Source organism: Barbus barbus, assembly GCF_936440315.1.
Source record: "Barbus barbus genome assembly, chromosome: 2".
Taxonomy (NCBI): Eukaryota; Metazoa; Chordata; class Actinopteri; order Cypriniformes; family Cyprinidae; genus Barbus; species Barbus barbus.
This window is the reverse complement of record NC_136730.1, coordinates 39219808-39239054: the sequence shown is the minus strand read 5'-3', so window position 1 is coordinate 39239054 and position 19247 is coordinate 39219808. Positions and strand designations below refer to the sequence as shown.

Sequence of the window (19247 nt, the reverse complement as noted above, 5' to 3'; positions counted from 1 at the left end):
TCCTGTAGGAGGTCATTAGTATGTTTAAAACTTTTTGGAAAAGAAATATTAAGTATTAGCTATAATTAAAATGTGTTCTTTTCACTTATTTCATTACATATCACATTTTTAGAATGAATAAAATTGAAACATTGCACATTGAAAAGACTGACAATCCATTACCATTCAGGCTACAGAGGAGGATGTATTCTCCCTGATGTTTGCTACATAGTAATTGTCACTTCTTTTGCTTGAATCCATTGTCTTTATTGCTCTACTTGAAACTGCTTTATCTCTCTCAGGAAATATTTTGGTGAGAAAGTGGGCCTGTACTTTGCCTGGCTGGGAGTGTATACTCAGATGCTAATCCCAGCAGCAATTGTTGGAGTTATTGTGTTCCTGTACGGCTGTGCCACTGTGGACGACAACATCCCTAGGTCATCTTATAAAATTGTTTTTATTGGTTTATTTGCATTGTTTTTGTAAAAAGTGTGCTAACTAGCATGTAACCCCTCCCTAAACCGTTGACAGTTACATGCATAAATTATCAGCTTATAACCGTTTAATTATATAGAATTAGTTTTTCACATAATTTTGATTGACACATTCTTAATTCTTATATGTGGCATCGAGTTCAAACACATTCCACTGTCTCACACCCCTAAGAAACACGTTTCAGCAGCGTCTCCCGACAGCAAGACATACTCTTTTGCAATGGCTTTGAACTTTGTGGTAAGATTTTTAGCGACGTATATGCCTAGCCATTCACGAAATTAATCACTGCTGTACTTTGCAAGAAAAACGGATGAATGTTGAAGCGCGTGGTAATTAGGGAGTTCAGAGTGGGTTTGAAATGGTGCGACTGTAATGGACTGTAATGTAGTGTATAATGAGAGTGACTCAGTGTTCGCTGGCCATCTCGCAATGACATTCATTAATTCCACAGATGCCACTGCTGAAAACCAGCTGTTCCAAAACCTAGTGCGTTGCCTACCTAGGGAAAAAAAAATGAAGCATTTAGGGACACTACTGAAGTATGTTTCAAAGAGAAGCCAGCAGAATTATACTGCCTTTACACTGCAAGTTACACCACAAGCTTTAATTTTTGCAGAATACCAGTGAATTGCTGTAAACTTCTATCCACAGAAAAAAAAATATATGCACATTAAATTTACTGCACATGCAGAGATGATGTTTGTGAGAAGCAGCATTTACTGTTAAACGAGGTGTTTTGACACTATTAAAACAAAAACTGTTAACACAACCACTCTGAAACAGGCAGTGCAACAGACTGTTTAGTTATTTAATTAAATTCCAACCTTTAATTTGATAATAACGGCCATTTATTTATTTTTATCTTACATTTGATTTAATTATTAGCTTTTTATTGAACTCCCTGCAGTTCCCTCACAAACTCCCAGGGGTTATAATTACATAACACTGTGAAATCTTAATCAAATACATCGTTAATGCTGAGCTGGCCGAATTAAGTTTTAAATTTATTGATTTTAGTTTTTTGTGTTTTATTTGTAATTTATTTTTAGGTTTTCTCATTACATTTAAAGGTGCCATAGAATGGAAAACGTACTCTGTTACTATCGTAACCTCGTTTCCCTGAGATATGAGAACGAGTACTGCGTCGTAAAACGCTCATATGGGAAAAACTCCTTTTCAAACACGCAGTGAAACTGCACGTCCATTGGTTAGTGCAGTGCTATAAAATCGAACCAATGGCCTGGCGGCAGCGATGAGTGAGCCTATGGCTATGCAGCCCGCCAAAATGGGCGGGGCCTCTGGCTATATAAGCGGCCGCTTTGCCGCCGCATCTCAGATTTCTTCGAATGAAGCGACTGAGGCGTGCAGCTCATAGTACGGCCAGGAATGCAGTACTCGTTCCCATATCTCAGGGAACCGAGGTTACGATAGTAACCGAGTATGTTCCCGGTCGATATTCCACTCGTACTGCGTCGTAAGACACTTGTATGTGAACCAGTACAATCATGCCGTGCTATGATGGGGAACGACTCAAAACCATAACTCACGTGGTGAAACCCTAAACTGTGAAACCCTAAACTGCTTAACTAGCTGGAGGTGGCGAACTAAGCAGAAAGGAGTCTGGCCTGCAAGGCGGGGACGTCCAAGTTGTAAAACCTCATAAATGTGGATGGCAAGGACCAGCTGGCCACCTCACAAATTTCCAAAATGGACACCCCGCTGGACCATGCCCAGGAAGAGGCGATGCCTCTGGTGGAATGGGCTCTGACTCCAATGGGGTACTGCAAGCCCAAGGAAGAGTATGCTAGGGTGATAGCTTCCACTAACCACCTGGAAAGTATTTGCTTCGTAACAGGGTGACCTTTAGCGCGGTTACCGAAGCTGACAAAAAGCTGTTCCGACCTCCTATATGAGGCGAAATGCTCTATGTATACCCTGAGGGCCCTGACGGGGCAGAGCAGGGACAATTCCTGGTCATCCGTCGAGGGGGCTAGCACAGAAAGTGTTATGAAGTGAAGTGATCTCAGGCTCGCGGATTGCAATGGTTCAAACGGGGGCCTCTCAAGGCCCTTAGCACAGTTGGAAAGTCCCAAGGTGGAACTGTATGAGGGCGTGGGGGGGTTCATTCTCCTGGCGCCTCGTATAAACTGGACCACCGCACTATTTCTGCCCACCGATCGACCAGCAATAGGGGCATGAAAAGCCGCTATGGCTGAAGCGTAAACCTTGATGGTGTATGGGGAACGCTTTTTATCCAGCATCTCCTGCAGAAACGAAAGACCATCTTGACACCAAGCCGAGAAAATAGACCATTTCAGAGCATAGAAGCGTCTGGTAGACGGGTCTCTAGCTTCTGCCATAGTGTTTAAGACACGCTCTGGGAGGACAAAAGACTCCTGTTGAGCAGCCACACATGCAGGGCCCATAACTTGGGCCATGGATGCCACAGTGTGCCGTTCGCTTGAGAGGGGAGGTCCCGTCTCAAGGAAATTGGCCACGGGGCTGCTTCGAGCAGCTGGAATAATTCCCACGGCTGGTTCTTCCAGAGGGGGGCTATTAGAAGAAGCTTGTGCCGTTGTTCCCTGACTCGTCTGAGTACCTGTGGTAGCAGAGCGATTGGAGGGAACGCATAGAGCGGAAGGCTGGGCCAGGGCATCCGTGCTCTTTGTGAAATAGATTGGTCAATGACAGTTGTCTTCGGAGGCGAAGAGGTCTACTCGAGCTCTGCCAAAGACCTCCCAGATTTTCTGAACCGCGAGCGGGTGGAGCGTCCATTCTTCTGAGGATATGTTGTTCCTCGACAACATGTCCGCTCCTTGGTTCATTTTGCCCAGCACATGCGTCGCTTTCAGTGAATTGGTCTGATTGGTCTGAGCCCAAACAAGAAGGTCTTTCGCCAGCGTGCAGAGGCGCTTCGAGACAAGGCTGCCCTGGTGATTTATGTGTGACACCACGGACCTGCTTTCTGAGTGTACTAGCACATGGTGTCCCCTTATGTCCGGCAGGAAGAATTGACAGGCACGGCACACTGCTACAATCTCTAGGCAAATGATGTGCAGACCCGATTCCTCTTCGGACCAAAGACCGAAGGTTGGCTTGCCCTCTCACAGCGCTCCCCAACCCTTGTTGGAAGTGTCTGTCGTGACAACCTTCCTTCTCTGCACCGTGTCCAAGATCACACCTCGCTTCAGTCAGAGGGGGTCCCTCCAACGGTTCAGGACTGATACACAGGCCCGAGTCACCGTTATACGATGGCGACCGTAACACCAAGCCACAGATGGAACCCTCTGCTTCAGCCAAAACCGGATGGGCCTCATGTGAAGCAGGCCCAACCGAAGTACTGGCGAAGCTGCTGCCATAAGGCCCAGCATTTTCTGGAAAGCCTTGAGCGGGTGGATGGTCCCTTCCTTGAAGGAGGCCGCACGGCGCTGAATCGTCATGGCTCGTTCTTCTGAGACGGTTGCTGTCATCTGCACCGAGTCGATAACTATCCCCAGGAACGACACTCGTTGGCTGGGTGACAGTATGCTCTTGGCAAAGTTGACCCTGAGCCCCAGGCGATCTAAGTGGCTGAGGAGGAGGGTCTTGTGCAACGTTGAAACCGCCTCTGACTGGGCCAGAATGAACCAGTCATCGAGGTAGTTGAGGATGTGGATTCCCATCTGTCGTAGAGGGGAGAGACTGATCCATGCATCGCGTAAAGGTGCGGGGAGCCAGGGACAGCCCAAACCGGAGGACCTTGTATTGATATGCCACCCCTTTGAATGCGAATGTCAAGAATCGTCTGTGATGGGGGTCTATCTGGATGTAAAAGTATGCGTCTTTCAGATCCAGCAACATGAACCAGCCCCCGGGTGTATTTTCGAGAGGATCTGTTTCAATGTGATCATCCTGAACGACCTTTTTACCAGGGCGTGATTCAGGAGTCTGAGATCTAGAATAGGTCGCAGGCCACCGTCTTTTTAGGGGACGAGGAAGTAACGGCTGTAGAAGCCTGACTCGATCTGGGCTGGAGGAACGACTTCTATGGCTCCCTTTACCAGCAGATTCATCACCTCTGCATGTAGGACTTGAGCGCCCACGCTGCTTTCGGGAGGAACGGTCGCATCGCCTGAGACGACTTCTGAGCCTTCGTAAACCACTCCGCAAAGCCTTCCACAGCTGGCCCGAACAGACTGTTGACCGAGACTAGAGCGTCGAGGAAGGGAACCTTATCTGCCTCCTTCATCTCCTTCAAGATGAGCCACAGATGTCGTTTCAACACCACCAGGCTGGACATCAACCGCCCGATGGCCTGGGCGGTGGCTTTGAAGGCGCACAGGGCCAGGTCCGTTGCGCTCCTTAGGTCCCTGAGCGAAGCCGCATCGAGACCGGCCTCCTCGCTGGCGAGCATCTTGGCCTGAAAGACCTGGGGGACAGCCATCGAGTGCAGCGCCGAAGCCGCTTGTCCAGCCGTCGAGTAGGTGCGTCCAGCGAGTGCAGACGTGGCTCTGCACAGCTTGGACGGATGGTTCGCCCTCACCTTCCATCCGATAGCCGCAAAGATGCCCGGCAACGGACTCATCCAGAGGGGGCAGGTGCTCGTATTCCTTCTCTTTGGAGCCGTCAACGGAGGTGAGGGCGGAGGAAGCAGAAGATCTGATTCAAGACGAGTAGGGGGCATGCCACGATTTAGTGAGCTCGTCGTGGACTTCTGGAAAGAAGGGGGACGAGCGTTGGCGGGGGGCTTGCTGGCGCGAAGCTGCCAGAGAAAGGCTGTCCATATCGTCGCTCGCAGCCGCAGAGGGACGCTGATCAGGTTGAGTGAAGAGGACCGGCGAATCCTCTCTCTGTGGTGACGGCGAGGCACGCGGGCACTGAGCCGATGTGAGCTCGCTCGTGTCCGGCCACTCAAAACCTCTGCCCGCTGTTTCTTCCTCGCAGGTCTCTGGGAGGAAGAGGACGGGAGGGCGTGGTATCCGCGAGCGCAGAGAGGAAAGACTGAAGTTCTCGCAATGCGAGCAGTCAGTCCCGCTGAGCACAGCATCAGCATGGGATTTCCCCAAGCATGACACGCACTCAGCGTGACTACTGCATGCCTACTTTTTGTGAGGCTCTTTTAGATGTTTGCCGGATGGCGGCAGGGGATAGACTGGGAAATGCGTGCAGAGAGCTGCAGGGGTGCAATCTGGCTGCTGAGGCGTTTCAACAGCGAAGTCGGCATCAGCGAAGAGTCAGCGAGGAAGAATCTTCGTCACTGAAGAGAAGAAATCTGAGATGCGGCGAAGCAATTCACTGTGTGATTGAAAAGGCTTCAGTTGAAGAGGAAAAAAGGTTTTTTTCCCATACAAGCGTCTTACAACGCAGTACAAGTGGAATATCGACAGGGAACTGTATTTACCTTGGCATAGTTGAATAATAACAGTTCTGTATATGGAAATGACGTACCGTGAGCCTCGAACACCATTGTTTCCTCCTCCTTATGTAAATCTTGTGAATGCAAAAGACCACTGAATAATAGGCGAATCAGAACATAACACCGACTGTGACGTTACAGTCGGGATCACTAATAGTTACCCAATATTTAGCAATAATAGCCCCCAATATTTGCATATACTCGCCCATGTTCTAGGCCAGCCGCCCGCCATCAGAAATTCTGTAGGTATTGTGAAGAAACAAGCGCGGACAACTGCAACAATGGCAGATCATGGAAATAAAAGTTATGTTCCAGGCTGTGCAGGATATGTGATGTGCAGGGATGGGTTTGGTGTCTGTATTCAGAAAGGCATGGAAAGCAAATAACGTGTTCTAATAAAATAACGTGAGCCACTAAAGGGACATGGTTAGGTTTTTGCTAGCGGTAGCCTGTTACATTACAGTACATAAGATTTGACTTACCACATAAACAGAGTAAAGAGCGATGACTGAGGATGATGGCAAACGATTTACAGATACTGAGCACCACTGATAAGCATCTGATCTTGTAAAATGTGTGGCAAGTACTGCCGCTTCATAGTATAAACAGTACGTGCGATCGCAAATCTCAAAAGTAAAAGTGAAACTAAAAAGCGATCATGCATTCGAAAGCAGTTTCAGTGACCCGCATATTAATAGCGGCTCGCTGATGCCCGCATTTTATTTAAAGTATAATTACCCAACGATATAACTGTGTGAGAAAATATTGATATATATATTTTCCATGTGATTCCTTCCTGCTGTGTGAGCTACTGAAATGAGCCGCACTGTGTCTAGGAAAACATGGAGATGTGATGTATTTCTGAAATCAGGTTTTGTTCTTTGTATACTCAGTATGGAGGTCTGTGACGAGAGAAACAATATCACCATGTGCCCAATGTGTGACCGAGCCTGCAGCTACTGGAAACTGGTCACAGCTTGCGGCACGGCTAGGGCCAGCCACCTGTTCGACAATGCGGCCACCGTCTTCTTCTCCATCTTTATGGCACTATGGGGTCAGCAGCTCTGTTCTCCTTTCATGTTCACCCACACGCTTTGTTGCTGCTGTACACCAACTGTTGTGTCTCTACATATTCAGGGCAGACTCGCTCTGACAAATGTTGAAGAGATTTGTGCCCTGGTTTTACACTTGTCTTTAATTCCCCCCATATTCATCCCTGTTCAAATGTTGAGCTTCTTAAAAAGCTGATTATTTTGGCTAAAGCCCTAAATGTGCCTTTCCTGTTTTGATCTACAGTTACAGGCTTTGAAATAAAAAATAACACCCTATGACAAAGCTACTTGCTAACTTCAGTCCTCTTTAAATGGATCAAAATTTAGCTTATTTGAAGTGAACCATAAAGTGAATCGAGTGGAAATAAAACCCAGTTCTTTTTGTATTCATACTGCTGAGCTTGAAAGTGGGCTCAGATCTCTTTTTGTTTCGGTTCTTAATCTACTTTCCATTCACACTGACCTAAAGTGAACTGTGTTCAGAACACAGTTCCTCAGATAATTTGATTTAGTTCCCTTTAAAAGGGTCTGAGGTTGTTGTGAATATTCAAATAAGATCAAACGGTTCAAATGAATCAAATGTGAAAACACCATTAAAAAATGTTCCCGAAAAGGTTTTCAACCCAATGTTATAGTAGAACCTTCCATAATTCTTAAGAAAAACACCTATGTATTAGTGATTTTCAAAGTTACAAGGTATGGAAATGAATGAAAGAATGTTGAAAAATAGTTCATTTTGCATTCATACTGCGTTCAGATTAGATCTCTTTCTGGTTCACTTTGGTTGTGATCAGTTCTCAATCTACCTTCCGTTCACACTGAACTAGTGAACTGTGAACTGTATTGAGAACCATCCTTAGATGGTTTCAGTTCTCTTCTGAGGTTGTTGTGAGCGTTCACACATAAGCTGTAATTGTGAAAAGAGACTCAAACCACAAAACAAACTATGTTAAAATACCCAAAATGTTTTACAGCCTGATGCTATAGGAGAACCTTCCATGTTTCTTAAGAAAAACTTTTATGTATTATTATATAGGAAATGAATGAAAGAATATTTAGAAAAATAGTTATTTTTGCAGTCATGTTGCTGACCTTGAAATCGGACTAAGATCTATTTCTTGTTGTAATAATGGGTCAGAGGCATGCGGATCCATTTGCAGCTTTATTAAAACAGTCTCAAAATCAAACAAGTAAGAGTCGATCAACGGCGTCAGAGATAACAGAGATAATACAACAGAGTAAACGATAACCAGGCTAGAGTTGGGGCAGGCGGCAAACAGGGCACAGAGAATTATATCCAATAACAGGGTCACAAAGGCAGGCGGCAGAGAATCACGAGAGGTAGAACAGTCCAAGATCATACACAGGGAAATCAAACAACAGGAGATAAATGCTCAGAAAAGTTAGCCGTAGCAAAAGAACACTTCGCAAATGATGAGAGTCCCGCAGCGGTTTAAATGGGCTGGTTAAGGGGAAACACCTGTGCAGTAATCAGTCCCAGGCACGGGGTGTATGGGAAATGAAGTCCGAGAAACTAGTATTCCAGAGAGGGTGCCCTCCGGTGGTGATCGGAGAGAGCCACAGAGGCCTGATTCCTGACACTTGTTCACTTTGGTTGTGATCAGTTTTCAATCCACTTTCCATTCACACTGACCAACACTTCCTTAGATGCTTTCAGTTTCATTCTCTTTAAAGGGATTTACATATAAGCCAAACTTGTGAATTGGACTCGAGCACTTAAAAAAAAATGCATTCAAAGGTTCCTAAAAAAAAATGTACAGCCTGATGTTACAGGGAGAACCTTCCATGGTTCTTTGGAGAAAACATTGACATTAGTCATTTCCAAAGTTACCAACCCTAGAAATGAATGAAATAATCATGAAAAATAATCTTGATAAGAAGAGGACATTCTTGGAATTAGCTTTTTTTTTTAAAAGGAAAGAGTGCAGGTTTCATTTGTAGCTGTATTAACTGAGAAATTACCCTGATTAGCACTGAGCCGATTAATATGTATAAATGTGGGTTTGTTAGTGAAGGTTACTGCTCTGTGTCACACAGCCACCATGTTTATGGAGCACTGGAAGAGAAGGCAAATGAGGCTCAATTACATCTGGGACATGACCAGCTTTGAAGACGCCGAGGTTAGTCACACACCCATGTTGACCAAGAAAGTGTCAATATAAGACATTTGATGTACGTGTTGATAAAATAATTATGTGGGTTTATGTATGTTTTGTAGGCGTGCTTCATTATTTTCTTGTGTAGATTTGTATTATCCTGACGCTTGGGTGTAAAAAATTGAAGATGTCTTTTTTTTATTGATTCAGTGACATGAAATCAAACTGTTTTTTCACTGTTTGTTTTTTTGTCCTGTTTTGTATAGGGGAAACAAAAGGTTTGGAATCGGTTCATTCACAGTATTAACTAAATTTATTTCCTTCCTAACCTAACAGTTGCATTTTAGTACTAACATATTCTTCATATTATCTTAAAAGTCGTCTTCAAGCATCGTCGTCACATTCTTGCTTGTGTAAAGTATTCCACCAGCACTTATCTATCTATCGGTCTGTTGCTGTGGAGGTCTGGGAGATTCCTGTTCTCTCTTCCTCCGGCCTTACAGGTCAAAAGCTGCTCACTTTCCTTTCGGCAGTCACAGTCTTTCCAGGCTTGCCACTGTTTATGTGGATAAAATAAGCAGGAAGAACTAATAAAACCTAAAGCTGCTGAATGTGGAAAGGAATATGTATTTGTGGTGCTGAGAGCTTTTGGTTTTAAGGATTATACTTTCACTGAATGTCACTGTGTTGCTATTACCAGAATTTCTGTTGTTCACTGATCATGCACATGGCTGCTTTTGGCTCCATAACCAGATATCTCTTTCCGCTGTTCTTCACTTTTAAACTGGCTAAAGTCCTGTATATGTTGGGAATTTCTTTCTCTGGTTTTCACAGAGTCAGCCGAGAGCAGAGTACGAGTTCCATGTCATGAAGAAGGCCTTGAAGAAAGAGAAATCCCCAAAGGTAGGTCTTTATGAATCCAAGCTTCAGATGAAAAAAAAAAAAACCTCACAAACTCATCTTTCTCTGACCATCTGCTGCATATTGCAAACAGAATTGCAATTGGATTTACATAATTTCAAAAAAATCAGAATAACCAAAAAAATAAATAATAATAATAATATGTTTACAACACAGCTAGCCCAATTATGTATTAAAAACACATTTAAGATGTAAAGACATTTTTACCCTACATTATAATAGATAGGATTTAGTAATATATTTCAGTGTGGTTCGATTTTGTAGTTCAATTATATATATATATATATATAAGTATTGTATTATATTTTAAAATGTAATGAATTAAATGTAATGAATTTTCATCAACCATTACTCCAGTCTTCACTGTCACATGATCCTTCATAAATCAATGTAATATGCTGATTTTGTGCTCAATTATTATTTACTTTTGAAAAAAAGATTCTTATGTTGAAAACCTTTGTTCGTATTATTAGTGTTGAAAAGGTTTTTTGCTGCTATAAATTTTTATAGAAACTTTTAAAATAATAGTGTATCATGGTTTCTACAAAAATATTAAGCAGCAAAAACTGTTTTAAACATTGATAATATCATGAAATGTTTCTTGAGCACCAAATCAGCATATTAGAATGATTTCTGAAGGATCATGTGACACTGAAGACTGGAGTCATGGCATCAGTTGTGGCATCACAGGAATAAATTACATCTTAAAATATAGCCTACTGAAAATCAAAAATTTTGAATTGTAATCATATTTCACAATATTACTGTTCGTTCTGTGTTTTCCATCATATAAATGCGGCCTTGGTGAGCATATGAGACTTCATTCAAAAACATTAAAAAGAAAGAAAAAAACACAATATTCCAAACTTTTGTCTGCCAGTACTGACACATGAAATAGCGAACTGTTGTTAGTCATTTTACATGTTGATTAATAGGCCCCTTCTTGTCCAAGTGGGTTGTTCTTGGCTAGAATAATCTACAATGTGGACCAGACCATATGCTGATAAATAATTTTGGCTTAATTTATAGTGTCTGGCATACTACAGGCAATGCTGATTCTAGCAGTATTTTTGTTTGTTGATTTATGCATGCCATACTTGCTGTCATAAGGATGTCTGGATTATTGGGTATTAAGTATTATGCACAGTAGATGTTGACCCAGTTGCAGTATACTGAACGTTATGTGACAGCACACCTGTCTAGGGGCTTGTTTTTGCTTTGGTCATCTTGACCCTCTCTGTCCCTTTGGAGGCCAAAGCATGCTGGAGGCCTGCGTTTACACATTTGATTTTTGGCCAAGTTCCTGTTGCAAGATGTACTGTAAGTGTTAGGGTGTGTCTGGATTATATGTTCTGATCTCACATTTGACAATACATATCTTTTTCTAGGCAGGAAATGTAAAGCTGACATGTAGAGACAGAATGCCAGCATACATGACTATTCTCGTCATGATGGTTTTTTTGGTAAGACCTGATTTATTAAATTTTTTTCATTATAATTATATGATGTATGTACTGTAGGTTTTCTTAATATGACAATAAATGAAAGGAATTTAACTCTCAGAACATATTTTAGTAGTTAAATGTAACTTATTTTCAACAATCAGGAAATTTATTTTATTTTGAAATCACATGAGCAGACAAATATTGCTCAATTTATTATCCCTCTATTATGAGAAATTTTCAGTTGCATAAATAAAGTAGTCATGATGACTTAGATCTGGCTTTCTATAATTGCATTGGTAACCAATAATGTTGTCTGTTACATGATGCTGTATCCAATTTGTGCCACTAAATTATTTGATTACAAGTCACTTTTCTTATTGTGTTCGTTTGTGTGCTCAATGCAGATCTTTGTGACCCTGGCCATCGTGTTTGGTGTGGTGCTATACAGGGTCTCCATTATGACTGCCCTGCACATGAGTTCCACTCCCACGTTCCGCACTAATATACGGGCCACTGTTAAAACCACTGCTGCTATCATCAACCTCATTATCATCATCATAATGGATGAGGTCTATGGAGCAATTGCACGTTGGCTCACTATTATGGGTACGTCTGGTTATTGATTGCAAGACATTTAGTTTGCCAGCTTTTTTGCAAAATATGCTTACAGAACTTGCTATTGTTTTCAACCTATCAGAGGTGCCAAAAACTGACAAGAGTTTTGAGGAGAGGCTGATCTTCAAGACATTCATATTGAAGTTCGCAAATGCATTTACCCCTATTGTGTACCTGGCATTCTTCAGAGGCAGGTGAGAGTATTGGTACCAAGGAGTCACTCTGAAACAATAGGATTTCCATTTGTTAGTGTGACGAGCTCTGTTTCCAAACCTAGTGAGCTGCCCTGCTTGTCTAAGTGACTGATTTGGAATGAAGTACAGTATAGACAGCTGCTCCTTATAGATAGTGCTTCTCACCTGAAAAACATGAAAGATTTTGATGTCAACGTTTTGCTAAGCTAGTAGATTGTAGGTAAAATAATAGAGACTGGGAGTAGGTGTGGTGTGTTAGGGGTTATGTGGGTAGTCTTAATGTTACCACATTCTGGATCATTTGCACAGGTAGTGCATATAGGAAGGTTGGACCATTACAGTAGTCCTGTCTGAAGATGACAACAGCCTTAAAAAGGAATTGGCCCGCATGCTTTATTCTCAATCTGCATGATATGTCCCAGTGATTGTTGTGTATACTGAAAAGAGTAAGGGGCGAAATACTAAGCCCTGGGGTACCCCCATGGATAGCTGATGTGATTTAAATCCTGCTCATTTCTCAGATACCTTATAAATAGTAGAATCTGATGATTACACTTGCAGACATATCCAGCAGAATGAAGAAAACTAATCTAGAGGCAGCTTTTGCTTCTGCTTTTGAGCATCTGCTTTTGAAAAGACTTACGCTACTCGTTTCACCAGGAACCTTCAATTGCTGCCATTTTTTTGTCTGAAATTTGGTCTCACGAAGCACATCAGATGTTCAGGGGTTAGTGGGTGTTTTGCACACACAGGCCTGGAGGAGAGAGGACAGATGCTGTCTAGACAAGATGTTCAAGTGGATTTAAATGCGCTATTTACATAAGAGAGGAGGAGCTGGGTGAACAGAGGTGGGCGAACATAGAAACAAGTATGAGGGAGTGGAGGTTATGTTGAAAGAAAACCAGCGAAGAGTGTGCAGCAGGCAAGGTGGAAATCACAAATGTACAATGGAGTAACAAGGACATTATCTGTGGTACAGTTACTTGTGTAAATGAGGCCCAGTAGGTTTCCTGATTTGTAAATTGTTGAGGTCAAACAAGGCTAGGAGAGCTTAGAAAGACAAAGCTGAAGCTTATCCGGGTGAATGTTTAATCAAGCAAGAACCACAGCTGGGCTGCCATCTTCAGGGTAGGAAGATAATACCACATCCAGCTCTTCTGAAAAGTTCCCCAGCAGACATGTAGGATGATATATATATATATATATATATATATATATATATATATATATATATATATATATATATATATATATATATATATATATATATATATATATATATATATATATATATATATATATATATATATATATATAACAAATACAATTTTGTCTTGGTAATTGCATGTAATTCAGAGGGATTATTGAGAGCTGTCTGATTTCTTTATTCCTGAATTGCAGTTTGATTTGATGAGCAAGTTGCAAAGAGCTGACAGATTTGTCATGTTGCATTGTCTTTTGCATCTGAAGGAAGGTTGTATGCATGGTGAACAATAATCAACACATAAAGGAGAAAAAAAGGTAGAAATTGTGACTTGCTGGAGTTCTTTTTCATTGGACGAGCACAGGTACACTTGAAGATCATTACATAAGTTACATTTTAAAGTGATTGACCAAGGAAGTCCTGCTGAGTAGATTGTGAAGAAGCTGGGTGGAGATACTAAAACATCAGCATTAAAAGCACAACATACATGTGACATACAGTATGCTTCTGACCAATATAATATCGCTCACTAGGTTGTGGGAAAGAGCTACCCCCATCCTCCACCCCACCCTCTTTAGGGTACTTTTGCTGCAATGTCTATTTTGTGAATCTTCACTTGCATTTGTGCAGTGGCTGGTAAACACAGCTATTGACCTTCTTCTATCCAATTCCTCCAGAATCATTGGACGCCCTGGCAAATATCTCTACGTTTTGGGGTCTTACCGAATGGAAGAGGTACATGTCTAGCATTCAGCTTCCTCCTTTTATGTGTGCCATTGGTGGTTGGTGCTTTTCAAGAGCGGGGAGGTATAAGCCATAAAATTGATTTCACAAAAATAAATGATGAATCTCATTGACCAACTGGTGTACATGTGTATGTACTGTATAAGCAAAATCCATTCTTAACCACATGCTATTCTTGGAGCCTTGTACCCACATCATCATATGAAAAATAACTTGACAGATTGTTCTAGTTACTTCACTCCTGATGACTAACGCTTTCGGAGGTGTGTAGCCAGTCAACTCCATAGTAACTGACTGAAATCTCTCTCTGTTTCACCCTGCAGTGCGCCCATGCCGGCTGTCTGATGGAATTGTGCATTCAGCTCTGCATCACCATGCTTGGCAAACAGCTCATCCAGAATAACCTGTTTGAGATAGGCATTCCGTAAGTGGCAAATACATTTGTAGATGAAGGAAATCTGATAAATTCCCATTGTGCATTATAGGTGTGGTGTGCATTTCTAGACATGATTTCTTTAGGGAGTAATTGTACTTTTACGAGAGCATTGTAAATACCTGCCATGAGCCTTTTTTTCTTCATGAACAGACTTGCTGACCTTTTTTGTGTCTTGCTTGCAAATACATATTATGTTTCTCTTGGACAAATGCAAATATACTGGATTGGAAACACATCTCAGGCAAATGCCTCTGAAGGTAGTACATGGTAAAAGAAATACATTAGCAGGTCCAAACAGAATCTCCAAAGTTTTTCCACATTTTCTGACCTGATTTTTGGGGGAAATGTGCAGAATCCGTGTCTGAGGTCACATGTCACAGTTTCTGGGTCCAAATGCTCCTTCAGATCCCAAAACCAACTCATGGTGTGCTGTACTACCACAAAATTATGATCCTTATTTCTATAGCAAAATCTTAGCTGGCCAAACAATGATTTTATTTTTATATTAAAATATTGGTCTCTGGGATGCTATGAGATAGATAGGCTAATGTATATTGTGCCTGTGACGTGAGGTTATTATTTAATATATGTTAAAAGAATACATATACAACAATAAAAAAAAAATACTCATCACATCCCAAAGTTTTTAAATCCGCTCACTGATATGTGTCTTATTTTGTGTAATATTTGGGTAATTTAGTTTATAATTTTTTTTCTGCTTCATCTTATGTATCTCGTTGCCTAATTAACATTCTTTATTATCTATTTTATCTTTGATTCCATATGATCCATATGAGGAATTTTATGGGAATTTAACATATTGGGCTTTATTATTTTAAGCTAGCCATTAATAGTTTATATTATTAAGTATAATTTTAAACACATAATTAGTGGTTGTTTCATTCAGGAATTAATCCGTGTTGTGAAAGTGAGTTTGTGAACTGAACCTTCTCAGTCACCGTATTTAGCCAAAGTACAAATATTCAAGAAATTGTTGTTGTTTGTTACTATCATTATATCAATGCATATAAATATAAATATATATGCACTGATAAATAAAAAATGAGGAAAAAGTTGGAAAATTTCTTGAAAGAATAATAATACCCAATAATAAAAATTCTGTCATTATTTACTCTGAATATTTTGAAGAATTTCCAAAACTATACGGTCACCAACATTCTTAAAGTATGCGTGAAAGGTGACAGAATTTTTGTTTTTGGGTCAGCCATTCCTTTATTTAACTTCATTTTGTATTATTTTAATTAACTTGCTGCTCGGTTGAAACGATTGTTTCTCTGATTGAAAAAGAAATGCCTCTTAAGCCATTTTAGAGCAAATACATAAATGTGACCAGGACCACAAAACCAGTCTTAAGTGTCAATTTTTCAAAATTGAGATTTACATACATCTGATTTACATACATCTGAAGATTTACATACATCTGAAAGCTGAATAAATGAGCTTTCCATTGATGTATGGTTTGTTAGGATCGGACAGTATTTGGCCGAGATACACATATTTGAAAAGCTGGAATCTGAGGGTGCAAAAAAAACTAAATATTGAGAAAATCACCTTTAAAATTGTCCAAATGAAGTCATTAGCCATGCATATTACTAATCAAAAAATACGTTTTGATATATTTACAGTAGGAAATTTACAAAATATCTTCATGAAACATGATCTCTATTTAATATCCTAATGATTTTTAATGATAATTTTGACCCATACAATGTATTTTTGGCTATTGCTACAAATATACCCCAGCGACTTAAGACTGGTTTTGTGGTCCAGGGTCACAAATATCTAATCATTATATTTTACATGTAGTCATGTAGTTTTAGGTGTAATTATGCTCTCATTAAGTAGAGATAGTGTGTGTGTGTGTGTGTATGTATACAGTATTTATGTTGTAAACAGGGCAAAAAATACAGATATCTAATTTAGGTAAATCCAATTAGCCAAAATATTGAATAAACAACACGGAAGGGCAGCTCACAACAACATTGTGAATGATGGATGTAAATGAGCACATCATGTATGTATTAGATATGCTTGAGTTCACCAAGTTAGTCATATTCAAAATCCACAGTGATTATCAATGTATCTGTGTCACAGGAAACTGAAGAAAATGCTCCGACAACGCAAGATAGACAAAATGCATCAGGAGGAGCTGAACAAAACGCTTCATCGTCACGAAAAGGACCACTTCCTTGGGCCCTTTGTCGGACTCAACCCAGAGTACATGGAAATGAGTGAGTCACTACACACTACGCTCCCACACACACATACAGACGTATAAACATTAGTTTTTATTCTCTCCTGGTCCTGCTGGCTGTTTTCCGCACTCTTGTTGGAACATGGCATTATAAAAAATTTATTATAATTACAAATTCCCATTATGAATGATTAAATTCACACTGTTCACAACTGCTAATTGAAATGTCTAAACACAAGTAGACAGATTTATACACCTCATCTGTTCAAAGCACAGAGTAATTCAACACCCTAGACGGTGTGCATGGTAAACAGGATAAATGCACGTCCATTCTGTGAAGGATCTGCAGTGTTATACGTGGAGTTGGTGTGTTACCGGCCTCTCCTCTCCTCTCCTCTCCTCTCCTCTCCTCTCCTCTCCTCTCCTCTCCTCTCCTCTCCTCTCCTCTCCTCTCCTCTCCTCTCCTCTCCTCTCCTCTCCTCTCCCTTCCCCTCCTCTCCCCTCCCTTCCCCTCCTCTCCTCCCATCCCCTCCTCTCCTCCCATCCCCTCCTCTCCTCTCATCCCCTCCTCCCATCCCCTCCCCTCCCCTCCCCTCCCCTCCCCTCCTCTCCCCTCCTCTCCCCTCCCCTCCTCTCCCCTCCTCTCCCCTCCCCTCCTCTCCCCTCCTCTCCCCTCCCCTCCCCTCCCCTCCTCTCCCCTCCCCTCCCCTCCCCTCCCCTCCTCTCCCCTCCCCTCCTCTCCCCTCCCCTCCCCTCCTCTCCTCTCCCCTCCCCTCCCCTCCCCTCCCCTCCCCTCCTCTCCCCTCCTCTCCCCTCCCCTCCCCTCCTCTCCTCTCCTCTCCTCTCCTCTCCCCTCCCCTCCCCTCCCCTCCCCTCCTCTCCCCTCCCCTCCCCTCCTCTCCCCTCCCCTCCCCTCCCCTCCCCTCCTCTCCTCTCCTCTCCTCTCCTCTCCTCTCCTCTCCTCTCGCCTCATCTCTGCTACAGCGTGGGATGGACTTCTGCTAAGAGAGAGGCATTATGGGTCCAAAGGGGGACTGGCAGAGCAGCGTGAGATTATGAGCTTTACTTCTGGCTTGAATTCATTAATAACAGCCCACCCCCTCATCTACCATCCTCCATCTATACTTTTATCTTCTATCCTCCTATCTCTCTCTGTCTCTCCTGTCCCATTCCTCCATCCCAATCTCCTCCTGAGACCCTAAATTAGTAACGGTCAGGAGCATCAGCTCAAAATCACATAAAGAAAGCCAAGAAGGACTGAGAAGGATTTAATTTCTTGTGAATTACTCTGTGGGCAGTTAGTGTTTTTGATTTGTAACGTCCTAAGACCAGGTTTCCCGGCACACCAACGTCTGATGTATTTGATGTGATAAGATGTTCTCAGTAATTCTGCGAGTTGTGCTTCAGTGGAACCTTCTATGGAATTTTTTTTGTGTTTTTGTTTCTATTTCTTATCTAGTCATTCAGTTCGGGATGGTGACCTTGTTTGTGGCCTCCTTTCCGCTGGCTCCCCTCTTTGCTCTACTCAACAACATCATTGAGATCCGTCTTGATGCCAAAAAGTTTGTCACGGAGCTGAGAAGGCCGATTGCTGTAAGAGCAAAGGACATTGGTCGGTATCTACTCACTGATTATCAGTACATTAATAGTATTTTTGCTTAGCAATGATCTTTATTGAGATGTTTAATGAGGTTAGAAAACGAGTTGCCCTTATAAAGGTAAAAAAAAGCCCCTGGAAATCAAATTAAGAGGTAAAATAGGACACTTTCATGGAAAGGTTTATTTCTGTTACTGATTTGGCCTTTCAGATACAAAGGCCTGATGTCACTTTAAAGTGATCTATTGCATAACGTATTTCCAAAATAATCTACTGTATCACCAGGAAATATTGGCTCTGAAAAGACAGATTTTTGAAATGGTTATTTCTGCTCATCTGCTTGAATTTGGAGGATACAGTATTGACTGTAGGTGGCTATCTGTGTTTTAACCTAACATCAACAACAGCATCATATTTTTTATAATAGGTAATGAATACAGTAACACTGGCAAACATTTAGGCAAAAATCAACTACAATATAAAGGTAGATTTTAACTGAACGTCTGATCTTCGTCAGGCCAATGCATATTGATAACTCATATTGATAATAGGGCAAGCTGTCAATGCAACACTTTTCCCCATAAGTTATGCATCACTGTTAGCAAATTCTTGATGCGTATGTATTTATTTATTGTGCCAACATGCCTTGTGTTGTGACTGCATGCCCTGCTCTGGGGTTAGTGAAGGTCAATGTGTGGTAAATAAACTGTCTTCATTTTCTGGTCAATAATAGAAATGTTCATTTGCTTACTTGTAGCCAAGCCTTTCGTCTTTGTCTATGTATTCACAAACATTTAAAATTGTCTTAATTTTGAGGAAGAGTAGAGGGCAGATCCAT

At 41.7% G+C, this 19247-nt stretch overlaps 1 protein-coding gene across 2 annotated transcripts in view; it reads left to right on the top strand.

Moving 5' to 3' along the window:
* LOC306888010 (anoctamin-1-like) overlaps positions 1 to 19247 on the top strand; it is a 49365-nt gene that overhangs the window by 26486 nt on the left and 3632 nt on the right. For both annotated transcript variants that reach the window (XM_079446101.1, XM_079446102.1), the window contains exons 11-21: positions 282 to 416; positions 6763 to 6923; positions 8980 to 9062; positions 9873 to 9941; positions 11348 to 11422; positions 11809 to 12010; positions 12102 to 12213; positions 14095 to 14152; positions 14485 to 14585; positions 16713 to 16849; positions 18272 to 18424. In XM_079446101.1, coding sequence (XP_079302227.1) covers positions 282 to 416; positions 6763 to 6923; positions 8980 to 9062; positions 9873 to 9941; positions 11348 to 11422; positions 11809 to 12010; positions 12102 to 12213; positions 14095 to 14152; positions 14485 to 14585; positions 16713 to 16849; positions 18272 to 18424 — 1286 coding nt within the window. The remainder of the gene's footprint in view (positions 1 to 281; positions 417 to 6762; positions 6924 to 8979; positions 9063 to 9872; positions 9942 to 11347; positions 11423 to 11808; positions 12011 to 12101; positions 12214 to 14094; positions 14153 to 14484; positions 14586 to 16712; positions 16850 to 18271; positions 18425 to 19247) is intronic.